This window comes from Somniosus microcephalus, unplaced genomic scaffold (assembly GCF_052327205.1).
Source record: "Somniosus microcephalus isolate GS21.2 unplaced genomic scaffold, FLI_Smic_1.0 unresolved_chr2, whole genome shotgun sequence".
Lineage (NCBI taxonomy): Eukaryota > Metazoa > Chordata > Chondrichthyes > Squaliformes > Somniosidae > Somniosus > Somniosus microcephalus.
The window spans coordinates 6,364,747-6,381,617 of NW_028225180.1; the positions used below are offsets into that span (position 1 = coordinate 6,364,747).

General features: G+C 52.5%; 1 protein-coding gene across 1 annotated transcript in view; it reads left to right on the plus strand.

Annotated features, from left to right (window-relative positions):
• The window catches only part of LOC147092055 (syntaxin-3-like), a 174,121-nt gene extending 161,743 nt beyond the window's left edge, over window positions 1-12,378 (plus strand). The window contains 3 exon segments of the mRNA XM_085975793.1: window positions 1-134; window positions 6,563-6,673; window positions 11,889-12,378. The exon segment at window positions 1-134 is cut by the window's left edge and continues 1 nt beyond it. Coding sequence (XP_085831919.1) covers window positions 1-134; window positions 6,563-6,673; window positions 11,889-11,975 — 332 coding nt within the window. The 3' untranslated portion in view covers window positions 11,976-12,378.
• The last annotated feature ends 4,493 nt before the right edge of the window (window positions 12,379-16,871 follow it).

The following is a 16,871-nucleotide window of genomic DNA, read 5'->3' on the forward strand; positions in this document are numbered from 1 at the left end:
TAATTGAGTCCCAGATCTCGAAGCAGGCTCTGAGTGAGATCGAGTCTCGCCACAAGGACATCGTGCGGTTGGAGAGCAACATCCGGGAGCTGCACGACATGTTCGTGGACATCGCCATGCTGGTGGAGAACCAGGTACCAGGCCCCCCCCTCTCCTCGCCCCGGCACAGGCCCGGACTCAGCCCCAAACCTAGGCCCAGGCTCCATCCCCGGCCTGTTAACTGACCTTAGTCAGGGTGGTGAGGGGAGGGGGCGGTGGGGGAACCCCGGTGTCCCCTCCTCAGCTAGAGTGGCATTAAAAAACAATCAGCTCCGATGGACGGGCCACATTGTCCGCATGCCCGATACGAGACTCCTAAAACAAGCGCTCTACTCGGAGCTCCGGCACGGCAAGAGAGCCCCAGGTGGGCAGAGGAAACGCTTCAAGGACACCCTCAAAGCCTCCTTGAAAAAAGTGCATCATCCCCACTGACACCTGGGAATCCCTGGCCCAAGACCGCACAAAGTGGAGGAGAAGCATCCGGGAAGGTGGCGAACACCTCGAGTCTCTTCGCCGGGAGCAAGCGGAAGCCAAGCGCAGGCAGCGCAAGGAGCGCACGTCAACCCAAGCACCCCACCCTCCCACCCCTTCAACCACCGTCTGCCCCACCTGTGACAGAGACTGTAGGTCCCGCATTGGACTCATCAGTCACAGAATCACAGAATCACAGAAACTCCACAGTGCAGATAGAGGCCATTTCGGCCCATCGAGTCTGCACCGGCACATATCCCACCCGATTCCCGTAACCCCTACACCAACACATATCCCACCCTATCCCCGTAACCCCACGTATTTAATCCCCCTAACACTAAGGGTCAATTTATCATAGCCTGAGAACTCATTGTTAATGTGGAAGCAAGTCATCCTCGGTTCCGAGGGACTGCCTAAGAGAGAGAAAAAACTGCCTGGGTGTCCAGTGAGGCCGGGAATGAGGGGCGGTTGCGACGCCCCCCACGGACGAATAGCCGGAGCAAGGCTCAGCATTTAGGCTGACGCGGGAGGAACTTGCACTCTGGGCTCAAGAGGGGTAACCGAACCCCAGCGTGGAGTTAGGAGGGCTAGGGGGACTAAATATGAGGCTGTGCCCCCCCCCCCCCCCCCAAACACCTCCTCGCAGATGATCCCTGTTAACCGAAAGGTCAATGGCCAACTCTGGCTGACCTCACGGACTGGGGCCTAAAGATCCTGGGCCTCCCCTCGGCAGGGAGAGGCGTGGGGTAATCCTGTCCAAGACCCTTGGGCTTCGGGCTTCAGTCTCTGGGGGAGGGGTCCCAGGGAGAGGGGTCCGGGGGTGAGTTGCTGCGGTGACCAGCGAGGGCGGGAGGACGTTTGACCTTTCTGGTATTGTTGACGTTGTTTGTGTTTTACCCAAAATGCACTGCTGCTGAGGAACCTATCACAAGGTAACTTTACCGTGTGTGTGTGAGTAAAGTGTGTGTGAGTGTGTGAATAAAGTGTGTGTAAGTGTGACAGTGTGTGTGAATAAAGTGTGTGTGAGTGAATAAAGTGTGTGTGTGAGTGTGTGAATAAAGTGTGTGTGTGAGTGTGTGAATAAAGTGTGTGAGTGTGTGTGTGAATAAAGTGTGTGTGTGAGTGTGTGAATAAAGTGTGTGTGTGAGTGTGTGAATAAAGTGTGTGAGTGTGTGAATAAAGTGTGTGTGTGAGTGTGAATAAAGTGTGTGTGTGTGCGCGCGTGTGTGAATAAAGTGTGTGAGTGTGTGTGTGTGAATAAAGTGTGTGTGTGTGTGTGTGAATAAAGTGTGTGTGTGTGTGAATAAAGTGTGTGTGTGTGTGTGTGTGAGTGTGAATAAAGTGTGTGTGTGAGTGTGTGTGTGTGTGAATAAAGTGTGTGTGTGAATAAAGTGTGTGTGTGAGTGTGTGTGTGTGAAGTGTGTGTGAATAAAGTGTGTGTGTGTGTGAATAAAGTGTGTGTGTGAGTGTGTGAATAAAGTGTGTGTGTGAGTGAGTGTGTGAATAAAGTGTGTGTGAGTGTGTGTGTGAGTGTGAATAAAGTGTGTGTGTGTGTATAAAGTGTGTGTGTGTGTGTGTATAAAGTGTGTGTGTGTGTATAAAGTGTGTGTGTGAGTGTGTGTGTGTGAATAAAGTGTGTGTGAGTGTGTGAATAAAGTGTGTGTGAGTGTGTGAATAAAGTGTGTGTGTGTGTGAATAAACTGTGTCTGTGAGTGTGTGAATAAAGTGTGTGTGTGAGTGTGTGAATAAAGTGTGTGCGTGAGTGTGTGAATAAAGTGTGTGCGTGAGTGTGTGAATAAAGTGTGTGCGTGAGTGTGTGAATTAAGTGTGTGTGTGTGAATAAAGTGTGAGTGAGTGTGTGAATAAAGTGTGTGCGTGAGTGTGTGAATAAAGTGTGCGTGAGTGTGTGAATTAAGTGTGTGTGTGAATAAAGTGTGAGTGAGTGTGTGAATAAAGTGTGTGTGTGAGTGTGTGAATAAAGTATGTGTGTGAGTGTGTGAATAAAGTGTGTGTGTGAATAAAGTGTGTGTGAGTGTGTGAATAAAGTGTGTGTGAGTGTGAATAAAGTGTGTGTGTGAATAAAGTGTGTGTGAGTGTGTGTGTGTGAATAAAGTGTGTGTGAGTGTGTGTGTGTGTGAATAAAGTGTGTGTGTGTGTGTGTGTGCGCGTGTGTGAATAAAGTGAGTGTGTGTGTATAAAGTGTGTGTGTGAGTGTGTGTGTGTGTATAAAGTGTGTGTGTGAATAAAGTGTGTGTGAGTGTGTGAATAAAGTGTGTGTGTGAGTGTGTGAATAAACTGTGTCTGTGAGTGTGTGAATAAAGTGTGTGTGTGAGTGTGTGAATAAAGTGTGTGCGTGAGTGTGTGAATAAAGTGTGTGCGTGAGTGTGTGAATTAAGTGTGTGTGTGTGAATAAAGTGTGTGTGTGAGTGTGTGTGTGTGTGTGAATAAAGTGTGTGTGTGAGTGTGTGTGTGTGAATAAAGTATGTGTGTGAGTGTGTGTGTGTGTGCGCGTGTGTGAATAAAGTGTGTGTGAGAATGTGTGTGAATAAAGTGTGTGTGAGTGTGAATAAAGTGTGTGTGAGAATGTGTGTGAATAAAGTGTGTGTGAGTGTGTGTGTGTGTGAATAAAGTGTGTGTGTGAGTGTGTGTGTGTGTGCGCGTGTGTGAATAAAGTGTGTGTGAATAAAGTGTGTGTGTGTGTGTGAATAAAGTGTGTGTGTGCGCGTGTGTGAATAAAGTGTGTGTGAGAATGTGTGTGAATAAAGTGTGCATGTGAGTGTGTGTGCGTGCGCGTGTGTGAATAAAGTGTGTGTGAGAATGTGTGTGAATAAAGTGTGTGTGTGAATAACGTGTGTGTGTGTGTGTGTGTGTGTGTGAATAAAGTGTGTGTGTGTGTGTGCGCGTGTGTGAATAAAGTGTGTGTGAGAATGTGTGTGAATAAAGTGTGTGTGTGAGTGTGTGAATAAAGTGTGTGTGTGAGTGTGTGAATAAAGTGTGTGTGAGAATGTGTGTGAATAAAGCGTGTGTGTGTGTGTGAATAAAGTGAGTGTGAATAAAGTGTGTGTGTGAGTATGCGCGTGTGTGAGTGTGAATAAAGTGTGTGTGTGAGTGTGTGCATGTGTGAATAAAGTGTGTGTGTGTGAGTATGCGCGTGTGAGTGTGAATAAAGTGTGTGTGTGAGTGTGTGCATGTGTGAATAAAGTGTGTGAGTGTGCGCGTGTGTGAATAAAGTGTGTGTGTGAGAATGTGTGTTAATAAAGTGTGTGTAAGTGTGACAGTGTGTGTGAATAAAGTGTGTGTGAGTGAATAAAGTGTGTGTGTACTTAAGAGCATAAGAATTAAGAGCAGGAGTCGGCCATACGGCCCCTTGAGACATTCAATACGATCATGGCTGATCATCGACCACAACTCCACTTTCCCGCCCGATCTCCATATCCCTCGATTCCCCTAGAGTCCAAAAATCCATCGATCTCAATGCTGAATATACTGAAAGACTCAGCATTCACAGCCCCCTGGGGCAGAGAATTCCAAAGATTCACCTCCCTCTGAGTGAAGAAATTCCTCCTCATCTCGGTCTTAAAAGGACGACCCCTTATCCTGAGACTGTGACCCCTAGCTCTAGACACTCCAGCCCCGGGGAAACAATCTCCCTGCATCTACCCTGTCAATCCCCTTCAGAATTTTATATGTTTCAATGCGATCACCTCTCATTCTTCTAAACTCCAGAGAGTAGAGGCCCATTCTACACAATCTCTCCTCATAGGACAGCCCTCTCATCCCAGGAATCAGTCTAGTGAACCTTCGTTGCTCCGCCTCCAAGGCAAGTATATCCTTCCTTAGATAAGGAGACCAAAACTGTGCCCAGTGCTCCAGGTGTGGTCTCACCAAGGCCCTGTACAATTGTAGCAAGACTTCCTTACTGTTATACTCCAACCCCCTTGCAATAAAGGCCAATATGCCATTTGCCTTCCTTATTGCTTGTTGTACCTGCATGCTAGCTCTGTGTTTCTTGCACTGGGACACCCAAATCTCTCTGAACACCAACATGTGTGTGTGTGCATGTAAGCCTGTGTTTGCGCATAGAAACATCGAAACATCGAAACATCGAAGATAGGAGCAGGAGTAGGCCATTCGGCCCCTCGAGCCTGCTCCGCCATTCAATGAGATCATGGCTGATCATCCAAACTCAGTACCCTGTCCCTGCTTTCTCCCCATATCCCTTGATCCCTTTAGCCTCAAGAAATATATCTAACTCCTTCTTGAATATATTTAATGAACTGGCCTCCACCGCCCTCTGTGGTAGAGAATTCCACAGGTTCACCACTCTCTGTCTGAAGAAATTCCTCCTCATCTCTGTCCTAAATGGCTTACCCCTTATCCTTAGACTGTGACCCCTGGTTCTGGACTCCCCCGCCATCGGGAACATCCTTCCTGCATCTAGTCTGTCCAGTCCTGTCAGAATTTTATAAGTTTCAATGAGATCCCCTCTCATTCTTCTAAACTCCAGCGAGTATAAGCCCAATCGACCCAATCTCTCCTCATACGTCATTCCTGCCATCCCAGGTATCAGCCTGGTGAATCTTCGCTGCACTCTCTCCATGGCAAAAACATCCTTCCTCAGATAAGGCGACCAAAACTGCACACAATATTCAAGGTGCGGTCTCACCAAGGCCCTGTACAACTGCAGCAAGACATCCTTGTTCCTGTACTCGAACCCTCTCGCTACGAAGGCCAACATACCATTTCCCTTCTTACCCGCCTGCTGCACCTGCATGCTTACCTTCAGCGACTGGTGCACAAGGACACCCAGGTCTCGTTGCACTTCCCCTTCTCCCAATCTATTGCCATTCAGATAATAATCTGCCGCCTTGTTTTTGCCACCAAAGTGGATAACCTCACATTTATCCACATTATATTGCATCTGCCATGCTTCTGCCCAATCACCCATGAGTGTACGTGAGAGTTGTGTGCATAAGCGTGCGTGTGTGCGAGCGAGTGTGTGTGCAAATGTGTGTGGGGGTGCAAGCACTGTGTATGTGTGTGTGTTCGACAGTGTGTGTGTGTGTGTGCGAATGTCAGAGTGTGGGTCAATGTGTGTGTGCGAATGTCAGAGTGTGGGTCAATGTGTGTGCACGAATGTCAGAGTGTGGGTCAATGTGTGTGTGTGCGAATATCTGTGTTCAAATGTATGTGTAGCCGTTAATGTGTGTGGGTGTGCGAGCACCCAAGAGTGGGTGTGCGAGGCTATGCATGTGCATGCGCATGCAATGAATTCCAGTTACTGTTGAGTGTGACAGCGTTGGACAAGCTCGGGGAGAGCTTTGCAACAAATCCTTCCCACCCGCACTCGGAAGTAGCCCCTTATCACCTCTGTCTTGGGGAGCAGGGTGGTGGGGGGAACTGGGTTTGATCTCATGACCCCAGAGGGTTCCGGGGATGGGGGGATCTTAGCTACGAGGACAGGTTGGAGAAGCTGGATTTGTTTTCATTAGAGCAAAGGAGGTTGAGGGGTGATTTGATCGAGGTGTACAAGATTATGACGGGTTTGGATAGGCTAGACGGGGAAAGGCTGTTCCCACTAGTTGATGGTACAAGGACTAGGGGACACAGATTTAAGGTTTTGGGCAAGAGATACAGGGGGGATGTGAGGAAAAACATTCTTTACGCAGCGAGTGGTGAGGTCCTGGAACTCGCTGCCGACGGAAGTGGTGGAAGCGGAGACACTCGATGTTTTCAAGGGGAGACTGGATAGGCACTTGAGGGAAATAAACTTGCAGGGCTACGGGGAGAGACTCTGTGCCGTGACTCTATGACTCTAGGGTGAAAGGTCACTCACTGTCTGACCCACTACTCCACCCAGTGTGGTTCTCCGCTCCCCCTGCCCTCCATCAGAGGGCGAGGAACCCGACAACCTCTCCTGCCTGGGGGAGAAGGCTGGGTTATGACCTCTGCCCCCCCCTCCCCCCACCCAACGCACAGGACACAGGACCCAGAGAGTTGAAAGTTCAGCGACTGACCCCCCCCCCTTGTCGAACTGTTTCTTTTTGCGCAGGGCGAGATTGTGGACAACATCGAAGTCAATGTCATGAAATCCGTTGACCACGTGGAGACAGCCAAGGTGGAGACCAAAAAGGCGGTCAAGTATCAGAGCCGGGCCCGTAAGGTAGGTCCCTCAGCAGCAGCGGGGATGTCAAAATGGAACCCGCCCGCTCAACGGCCTTGTCCTTTCTCTCTCTCTGTCTCCTCTCTTCCCCGGCTGACCTCTCGACCTCCCCCCCCACCGCCCCTCCCCCGTCTCCCCAAACCTCCCTCCGTCGTGGCAGGGGGGAATGATTGATAGGATCGAGAACAACATGGACCAATCGGTGGGCTTTGTCGAGCGAGCGGTGGCCGACACCAAAAAAGCGGTCAAGTACCAGAGCGAGGCGCGTAGGGTAAGTTTGACTCCTTTGTCTCTTTGTGGGGGTGAGGGGTGGGGCGGGGAGCGGGAGAGAAGCTTAAAAAAAAAGAAAAAGGAATTGGCTTCCTTTGACCTTCCTGCGACCCCCCCTCTGACCCTTGACCCCGCCGCTTCCTGCTTCCTGTTCTATCCAACGTGCGGCCGGTTGCTCAGGCCGAATGTGGCTTTCAACATTTTCCTGCCAAACACCACCCCCCCCACCCCCACCCCTTTCCTCACCTCAAGGCTGGGGTGGAGATCGCACAGGCCTCCAACCTGCTGCCCCCACCCCCCCATTCTTCACGGACGAGTGGCTGCTCGACAGGGTGTGGCGTCACGCCGATCCCCTCAAGAATCTGCTCGCACCTGGCGTCGGATACTGTACGGTGATTGGGAACAGAGACTGTTGCTGATTGTTACCCGCCCCAACCCAGGGGGAGTGGGGGGGCCGATGGGATGGGTACTGAGGTCAAGCCTAGCAACCCCCTAGCAACGGTGGTCAGCTGACTCTGATGGTGGGGTGGGGGGTGTCAGTGCACTCACTGTCGTGATATAGGAAATGCAGAAAGGTTATCGGGTCTGTAGAGTTGGAACTTCTCGTTTTATGGAACAGGGCCTGTTATATTGTCGTACACCCCAAAGCTGCCAACCCACCCGCTCTACATATTCTCCAACCTCAGCAACCCAGCTAACCAACTTTGCATCCGCTCCCCATAAACCCAACCCCACCCACCATCTAACCACCCACCCACCCGCTCCCCATACCCCCCAACCCCACCCACCATCTAACCACCCACCCACACTCTCCCCATACCCCCCAACCCCACCCACCCATCTAACCACACACCCACCCTCTCCCCATAACGCCCAACCCCACCCACCATCTAACCACCCACCCACACTCTCCCCATAACGCCCAACCCCACCCACCCATCTAACCACACACCCACCCTCTCCCCATAACGCCCAACCCCACCCACCATCTAACCACCCACCCACCCGCTCCCCATACCCCCCAACCCCACCCACCCATCTAACCACACACCCACCCTCTCCCCATAACGCCCAACCCCACCCACCATCGAACCACCCACCCACACTCTCCCCATAACGCCCAACCCCACCCACCATCGAACCACCCACCCACACTCTCCCCATAACGCCCAACCCCACCCACCCATCTAACCACACACCCACCCTCTCCCCATACCCCCCAACCCCACCCACCCATCTAACCACCCACCCACCCTCTCCCCATAACGCCCAACCCCACCCACCATCTAACCACCCACCCGCTCACCACAACACCCCACCCCACCCACCCATCTAACCACCCACTCCCCACAATACCCAACCCCACCCACCATCTAACCACCCACCCACCCGCTCCCCACAACACCCAACCCCACCCACCCATCTAACCACACACCCACCCTCTCCCCATAACGCCCAACCCCACCCACCATCGAACCACCCACCCACACTCTCCCCATAACGCCCAACCCCACCCACCATCGAACCACCCACCCACACTCTCCCCATAACGCCCAACCCCACCCACCCATCTAACCACACACCCACCCTCTCCCCATACCCCCCAACCCCACCCACCCATCTAACCACCCACCCACCCTCTCCCCATAACGCCCAACCCCACCCACCATCTAACCACCCACCCGCTCACCACAACACCCCACCCCACCCACCCATCTAACCACCCACTCCCCACAATACCCAACCCCACCCACCATCTAACCACCCACCCACCCGCTCCCCACAACACCCAACCCCACCCACCCATCTAGCCACCCACCCACCCTCCCAACATAACAACAACCCTCATTGATTCAGTGCCTTTAATACTGTAAAACATCCCAAGGTGCTTCACTGGAACGTAAATCCTGTAAATACCGAGCCACTTACAGAGATTTTAGGAGCATCTCAAAGGAGATGAGAGAGAGGCGAAGAGGTTTAGGGAGGGTATTCCAGAGCTTAGGGCCCAGGCAGCTGAAGGCACAGCCGCCAATGGTGGAGTGATGCAAATCGGTGATGCTCAAGAGGCCAGAATTGGAGGAGCGCAGAGATCTCAGAGGGTTGTAGAGGCTGGAGGAGGTTACAGAGAGAGGGAGGGTTGAAGGTTATGGAGGAGGTTACAGAGATTGGGAGGGTTGTAGGGCTGGAGGAGGTTACAGAGATAGGGAGGGTTGTAGGGGCTGGAGGAGGTTACAGAGATAGGGAGGGTTGTAGGGCTGGAGGAGGTTACAGAGATAGGGAGGGTTGTAGGGCTGGAGGAGGTTACAGAGATAGGGAGGGTTGAAGGTTATGGAGGAGGTTACAGAGATGGGGAGGGTTGTAGGGCTGGAGGAGGTTACAGAGATAGGGAGTGTTGTAGGGGCTGGAGGAGTTTACAGAGATAGGGAGGGTTGTAGGGCTGGAGGAGGTTACAGAGATAGGGAGGGTTGTAGGGGCTGGAGGAGGTTACAGAGATGGGGAGGGTTGTAGGGGCTGGAGGAGGTTACAGAGATAGGGAGGGTATTAGGGGCTGGAGGGAGTTGAAAACGAGGATGGAGAATTTTAAATTCGAGGCGTTGCCCGACCGGGAACCAAGGTAGGACAACCAGCACAGAGTTGGGTGAATGGAGAACGGAACTATACTACTTCACCCCACCTACCCGCCCTCACACCATATCCTTCATTCTCACCCTCTCACCTTCTCAATTAAATCAGAGTGTTACAGTGAGGGGTGTGGGGTATATCAGTGTGTTACAGTGAGGGGTGTGGGGTATATCAGTGTGTTACAGTGAGGGGTGTGGGGTATATCAGAGTGTTACAGTGAGGGGTGTGGGGTATATCAGTGTGTTACAGTGAGGGGTGTGGGGTATATCAGAGTGTTACAGTGAGGGGTGTGGGGTATATCAGAGTGTTACAGTGAGGGGTGTGGGGTATATCAGTGTGTTACAGTGAGGGGTGTGGGGTATATCAGAGTGTTACAGTGAGGGGTGTGGGGTATATCAGTGTGTTACAGTGAGGGGTGTGGGGTATATCAGAGTGTTACAGTGAGGGGTGTGGGGTATATCAGTGTGTTACAGTGAGGGGTGTGGGGTATATCAGAGTGTTACAGTGAGGGGTGTGGGGTATATCAGTGTGTTACAGTGAGGGGTGTGGGGTATATCAGAGTGTTACAGTGAGGGGTGTGGGGTATATCAGAGTGTTACAGTGAGGGGTGTGGGGTATATCAGTGTGTTACAGTGAGGGGTGTGGGGTATATCAGTGTTACAGTGAGGGGTATATCAGAGTGTTACAGTGAGGGGTGTGGGGTATATCAGTGTGTTACAGTGAGGGGTATATCAGAGTGTTACAGTGAGGGGTGTGGGGTATATCAGTGTTACAGTGAGGGGTATATCAGAGTGTTACAGTGAGGGGTGTGGGGTATATCAGTGTTACAGTGAGGGGTATATCAGAGTGTTACAGTGAGGGGTGTGGGGTATATCAGTGTGTTACAGTGAGGGGTGTGGGGTATATCAGTGTTACAGTGAGGGGTATATCAGAGTGTTACAGTGAGGGGTGTGGGGTATATCAGTGTGTTACAGTGAGGGGTGTGGGGTATATCAGTGTGTTACAGTGAGGGGTGTGGGGTATATCAGTGTTACAGTGAGGGGTGTGGGGTATATCAGTTTTACAGTGAGGGGTGTGGGGTATATCAGTGTTACAGTGAGGGGTGTGGGGTATATCAGAGTGTTACAGTGAGGGGTGTGGGGTATATCAGTGTTACAGTGAGGGGTGTGGGGTATATCAGTGTTACAGTGAGGGGTGTGGGGTATATCAGTGTTACAGTGAGGGGTGTGGGGTATATCAGTGTGTTACAGTGAGGGGTGTGGGGTATATCAGTGTGTTACAGTGAGGGGTGTGGGGTATATCAGAGTGTTACAGTGAGGGGTGTGGGTGTATCAGTGTGTTACAGTGAGGGGTGTGGGGTATATCAGTGTGTTACAGTGAGGGGTATGGGGTATATCAGAGTGTTACAGTGAGGGATGTGGGGTATATCAGAGTGTTACAGTGAGGGGTGTGTGGTAGATCAGAGTGTTACAGTGAGGGGTGTGTGGTAGATCAGAGTGTTACAGTGAGGGATGTGGGGTATATCAGAGTGTTACAGTGAGGGGTGTGGGGTAGATCAGAGTGTTACAGTGAGAGGTGTGGGGTATATCAGTGTGTTACAGTGAGGGGTGTGGTGTATATCAGAGTGTTACAGTGAGGGGTGTGGGGTAGATCAGAGTGTTACAGTGAGGGGTGTGGGGTATATCAGAGTGTTACAGTGAGGGGTGTGGGGTATATCAGAGTGTTACAGTGAGGGGTGTGGGGTATATCAGAGTGTTACAGTGAGGGGTGTGGGGTATATCAGAGTGTTACAGTGAGGGGTGTGGGTTATATCAGAGTGTTACAGTGGGGGGTGTGGGGTATATCAGAGTGTTACAGTGAGGGGTGTGGGGTATATCAGAGTGTTACAGTGAGGGGTGTGGGTTATATCAGAGTGTTACAGTGAGGGGTGTGGGGTATATCAGTGTTACAGTGAGGGGTGTGGTGTATATCAGAGTGTTACAGTGAGGGGTGTGGGTTATATCAGAGTGTTACAGTGAGGGGTGTGGGTTATATCAGAGTGTTACAGTGAGGGGTGTGGGGTATATCAGAGTGTTACAGTGAGGGGTGTGGGGTATATCAGAGTGTTACAGTGAGGGGTGTGGGGTATATCAGAGTGTTACAGTGAGGGGTATGGGGTAAAACAGAGAGTGTTACAGTGAGGGGTGTGGGGTATATCAGTGTGTTACAGTGAGGGGTGTGGGGTATATGGAGGGAGTGCTGTTTGACTCTGTCCATCGCTACCTGCTCCTGATTCTTGATCAGCTCCGAGCCCCTTGTTCACTCTGGCTCCCCTTCCCCGCAGAAAACAGTAATCCTTGTTGTCGTGGTGATTGTGGTTCTGGCAATAGTGGCCCTAATAATCGGTCTGGCAGTTGGATTGAATCGCTGATGTGGGGCCTTCTGTGCTCCAGCCGCTGTTCAGCCTGCCCTGGTAGTAAGTAGTCTCTTGTCCTGCTGTTGGTGGTGGTTGGTTACGGTGTTGCTAACGTATCTGGAAGTCCTTTCTTTGAAGTGCGGTGATGGTTGTAATGTAGGAAACGTGGCAGCCCATCTGCGCACAGTAAGCTCCCAAAAACCACAGTGTGATAAAGACCAGATAATCTCATTTAATGATGTTGGTTGAGGGATAAATATTGGCCCCAAGACACCGGGGGAACTTCCCCCTTCTCTCCTTCGAAAGACTGCCCCGGGTCTTTTACGTCCCACCTGAGAGGGCACAGCTCCGACAGTGCGGCGCTCCCTCATTACTGACCCTCCGACAGTGCAGCGCTCCCTCAGTACTGTCCCTCTGACAGTGCGGCGCTCCCTCAGTACTGCCCCTCCGACAGTGCGGCGCTCCCTCATTACTGACCCTCCGACAGTGCAGCGCTCCCTCAGTACTGTCCCTCTGACAGTGCGGCGCTCCCTCAGTACTGCCCCTCCGACAGTGCAGCGCTCCCTCAGTACTGCCCCTCCGACAGTGCAGCGCTCCCTTATTACTGCCCCTCCGACAGTGCAGCACTCCCTCAGTACTGCCCCTCCGACAGTGCAGCACTCCCTCAGTACTGCCCATCCGACAGTGCAGCGCTTCCTCATTACTGACCCTCCGACAGTGCAGCGCTCCCTCAGTACTGACCCTCCGACAGTGCAGCACTCCCCCAGTACTGCCCATCCGACAGTGCAGCGCTCCCTCAGTACTGCCCCTCCGACAGTGCAGCGCTCCCTCAGTACTGCCCCTCCGACAGTGCAGCGCTCCCTCAGTACTGCCCCTCCGACAGTGCAGCGCTCCCTCAGTACTGCCCCTCCGACAGTGCAGCGCTCCCTCAGTACTGCCCCTCCGACAGTGCAGCGTGCTCTCAGTACTGCCCCTCCGACAGTGCAGCGCTCCCTCAGTACTGCCCCTCCGACAGTGCAGCGCTCCCTCAGTACTGCCCCTCCGACAGTGCAGCGCTCCCTCAGTACTGCCCCTCCGACAGTGCGGCGCTCCCTCAGCACAGGCCAGGGATGGGAATTGGCGCCCAGCGCGACCCAGATTAACTGATGCTCAATGTGAGGTCGAGAGTTGCGTGCATTAGGCGCGTGCTGGCTCTTTTGTTTTGCTTTTTTCCAACTGTGTTGATGCCTGTCCCCTGTGTGTCCTTATTTCCATTTATTTTAACCCGCACATTCCCTGTTTTTGTTCTTCCTTCCCAACAGAAACTCTATATTGTGATTGCCTGCGTCGTGATCCTGCTTGTCATCCTGGCCATTATCCTGGGCGTCACCTTGTCCTGATACCTCCCAGCTTCCTCTTCCCCCCCCCCCCCGTCCCACTTTTGATATGATTCCCTACGCGTCTCCCAGCATGCTGCGCGCTCTGGTGAACTTTGAACCTCAGCTGCCTTGATGTCTGCCAGATGGAGCGTCTGGAGGACCAGAGATGATTCCGCCCGCCATTGCTTCACCTAGATATCCAGGCTGACCCCCCCCAACCTTCATTCCCCGTCTACCCTGCACCATGCTTCCAGCCCGCCGAGCCTAGACTTCCAGACCGGCTTCCTTCCTCCTTCCAGATACGTTCTCCGTGAGGCTGACTCCCTGGGGAGCCTAGAACCAGGGGCGGGGGTCACAGTCTCAGGATAAGGGGTCGGCCGTTTAGGACTGAGAGCAGGCGACGCTTCTTCACTCTTGTATCTTTGGAATTCTCCACCCCAGAGGACTGTGGAGGCTCAGTCGTTGAGTATATTCAAGACGGGGATCGATGGATTTTTAGATACTAAGGGAATCGAGGGATATGGGGATAGAGCGGGAAGGTGGAGTTGAGGTAGAATGTCAGCCGTGATTTTATTGAATGGCGGAGCAGGCTCGAAGGGCCGTATGGCCTACTCCTGCTACCAGTTCTTATATTCTCCCTGATCTGCTCACTCCAATTCTTAGACTTTTCATCCCCTCATTCATTGACTCCGATCCCGACCCTGACCATCTCTCTCTGACCCCTAACCATCTCTCTCTGACCCCTGACCATCTCTCTCTGACCCCCTGACCATCTCTCTCTGACCCCCTGGCCATCTCTCTCTGACCCCTGACCATCTCTCTCTGAGCCCTGACCATCTCTCTCTGACCCCCTGACCATCTCTCTCTGACCCCCTGACCATCTCTCTCTGACCCCCTGACCATCTCTCTCTGACCCCCTGACCATCTCTCTCTGACCCCCTGACCATCTCTCTCTGACCCCCTGACCATCTCTCTCTGACCCCCTGACCATCTCTCTCTGACCCCCTGACCATCTCTCTCTGACCCCCTGACCATCTCTCTCTGACCCCCTGACCATCTCTCTCTGACCCCCTGACCATCTCTCTCTGACCCCCTGACCATCTCTCTCTGACCCCCTGACCATCTCTCTCTGACCCCCTGACCATCTCTCTCTGACCCCCTGACCATCTCTCTCTGACCCCCTGACCATCTCTCTCTGACCCCCTGACCATCTCTCTCTGACCCCCTGACCATCTCTCTCTGACCCCCTGACCATCTCTCTCTGACCCCCTGACCATCTCTCTCTGACCCCCTGACCATCTCTCTCTGACCCCCTGACCATCTCTCTCTGACCCCCTGACCATCTCTCTCTGACCCCCTGACCATCTCTCTCTGACCCCCTGACCATCTCTCTCTGACCCCCTGACCATCTCTCTCTGACCCCCTGACCATCTCTCTCTGACCCCCTGACCATCTCTCTCTGACCCCCTGACCATCTCTCTCTGACCCCCTGACCATCTCTCTCTGACCCCCTGACCATCTCTCTCTGACCCCCTGACCATCTCTCTCTGACCCCCTGACCATCTCTCTCTGACCCCCTGACCATCTCTCTCTGACCCCTGACCATCTCTCGCTGGCCCCCTGACCATCACTCTCTGACCCCTGACCTTCTCTCTCTGACCCCTGACCTTCTTTCTCTGACCCCTAACCATCCCTCACTGACCTCATGACCATCTCTCTCTGACCCCCTGACCATCTCTCTCTGACCCCCTGACCATCTCTCTCTGACCCCCTCTCTCTGACCCCCTGACCATCTCTCTCTGACCCCCTGACCATCTCTCTCTGACCCCCTGACCATCTCTCTCTGACCCCCTGACCATCTCTCTCTGACCCCCTGACCATCTCTCTCTGACCCCTGACCATCACTCTCTGACCCCTGACCTTCTCTCTCTGACCCCTGACCATCCCTCACTGACCTCATGACCATCTCTTGCTCACACCTGACCATCTTTACTATTGATTTCAGTGTGTGTGAGCCCGGGTGTGAAGGAACGCTCCTTTAATAGTGATTTCAGTGTGTGTGAGCCCGGGTGTGAAGGAACGCTCCTGTAATAGTGATTTCAGTGTGTGTGTGAGCCCGGGTGTGAAGGAACGCTCCTTTAATAGTGATTTCAGTGTGTGTGTGAGCCCGGGTGTGAAGGAACGCTCCTTTAATAGTGATTTCAGTGTGTGTGAGCCCGGGTGTGAAGGAACGCTCCTTTAATAGTGATTTCAGTGTGTGTGTGAGCCCGGGTGTGAAGGGACACTCCTTTAATAGTGATTTCAGTGTGTGTGAGCCCGGGTGTGAAGGAACGCTCCTTTAATAGTGATTTCAGTCTGTGTGAGCCCGGGTGTGAAGGAACGCTCCTTTAATAGTGATTTCAGTGTGTGTGAGCCCGGGTGTGAAGGAACGCTCCTTTAATAGTGATTTCAGTGTGTGTGTGAGCCCAGGTGTGAAGGGACACTCCTTTAATAGTGATTTAAGTGTGTGTGAGCCCGGGTGTGAAGGAACGCTCCTTTAATAGTGATTTCAGTGTGTGTGTGAGCCCGGGTGTGAAGGAACGCCCCTTTAATAGCGATTTCAGTGTGTGTGTGAGCCCGGGTGTGAAGGAACACTCCTTTAATAGTGATTTCAGTGTGTGTGTGAGCCCGGGTGTGAAGGAACGCTCCTTTAATAGTGATTTCAGTGTGTGTGAGCCCGGGTGTGAAGGAACGCTCCTTTAATAGTGATTTCAGTGTGTGAGAGCCGGGTGTGAAGGAACACTCCTTTAATAGTGATTTCAGTGTGTGTGAGCCCGGGGTGAAGGAACGCTCCTTTAATAGTGATTTCAGTGTGTGTGTGAGGCCAGGTGTGAAGGAACGCTCCTTTAATAGTGATTTCAGTGTGTGTGAGAGGCCCGGGTGTGAAGGAACGCTCCTTAATAGTGATTTCAGTGTGTGTGAGAGCCGGGTGTGAAGGAACGCTCCTTTAATAGTGATTTCAGTGTGCGTGTGAGCCCGGGTGTGAGGGAACGCTCCTTTAACCAGTGATTTCAGTGTGTGTGAGCCCGGGTGTGAAGGAACACTCCTTTAATAGTGATTTCTGTGTGTGAGAGAGCCCGGGTGTGAAGAACGCTCCTTTAATAGTGATTTCAGTGTGTGTGTGAGCCCCGGGTGTGAAGGAACGCTCCTTTAATCGTGATTTCAGTGTGTGTGTGAGCCCGGGTGTGAAGGACGCTCCTTCAATAGTGATTTCAGTGTGTGTGAGAGCCGTGTGAAGGAACGCTCCTTTAATAGTGATTTCAGTGTGTGTGAGAGCCCGGTGTGAAGGAACGCTCCTTTAATAGTGATTTCAGTGTGTGTGTGAGCCCGGTGTGAAGGAACGCTCCTTTAATAGTGATTTCAGTGTGTGTGTGAGCCCGGGTGTGAAGGAACACTCCTTTAATAGTGATTTCAGTGTGTGTGCGAGCCCGGGTGTGAAGGACGCTCCTTTATCGTGATTTCAGTGTGTGTCTGAGCCCGGGTGTAAAGGAACACTCCTTTAATAGTGATTTCA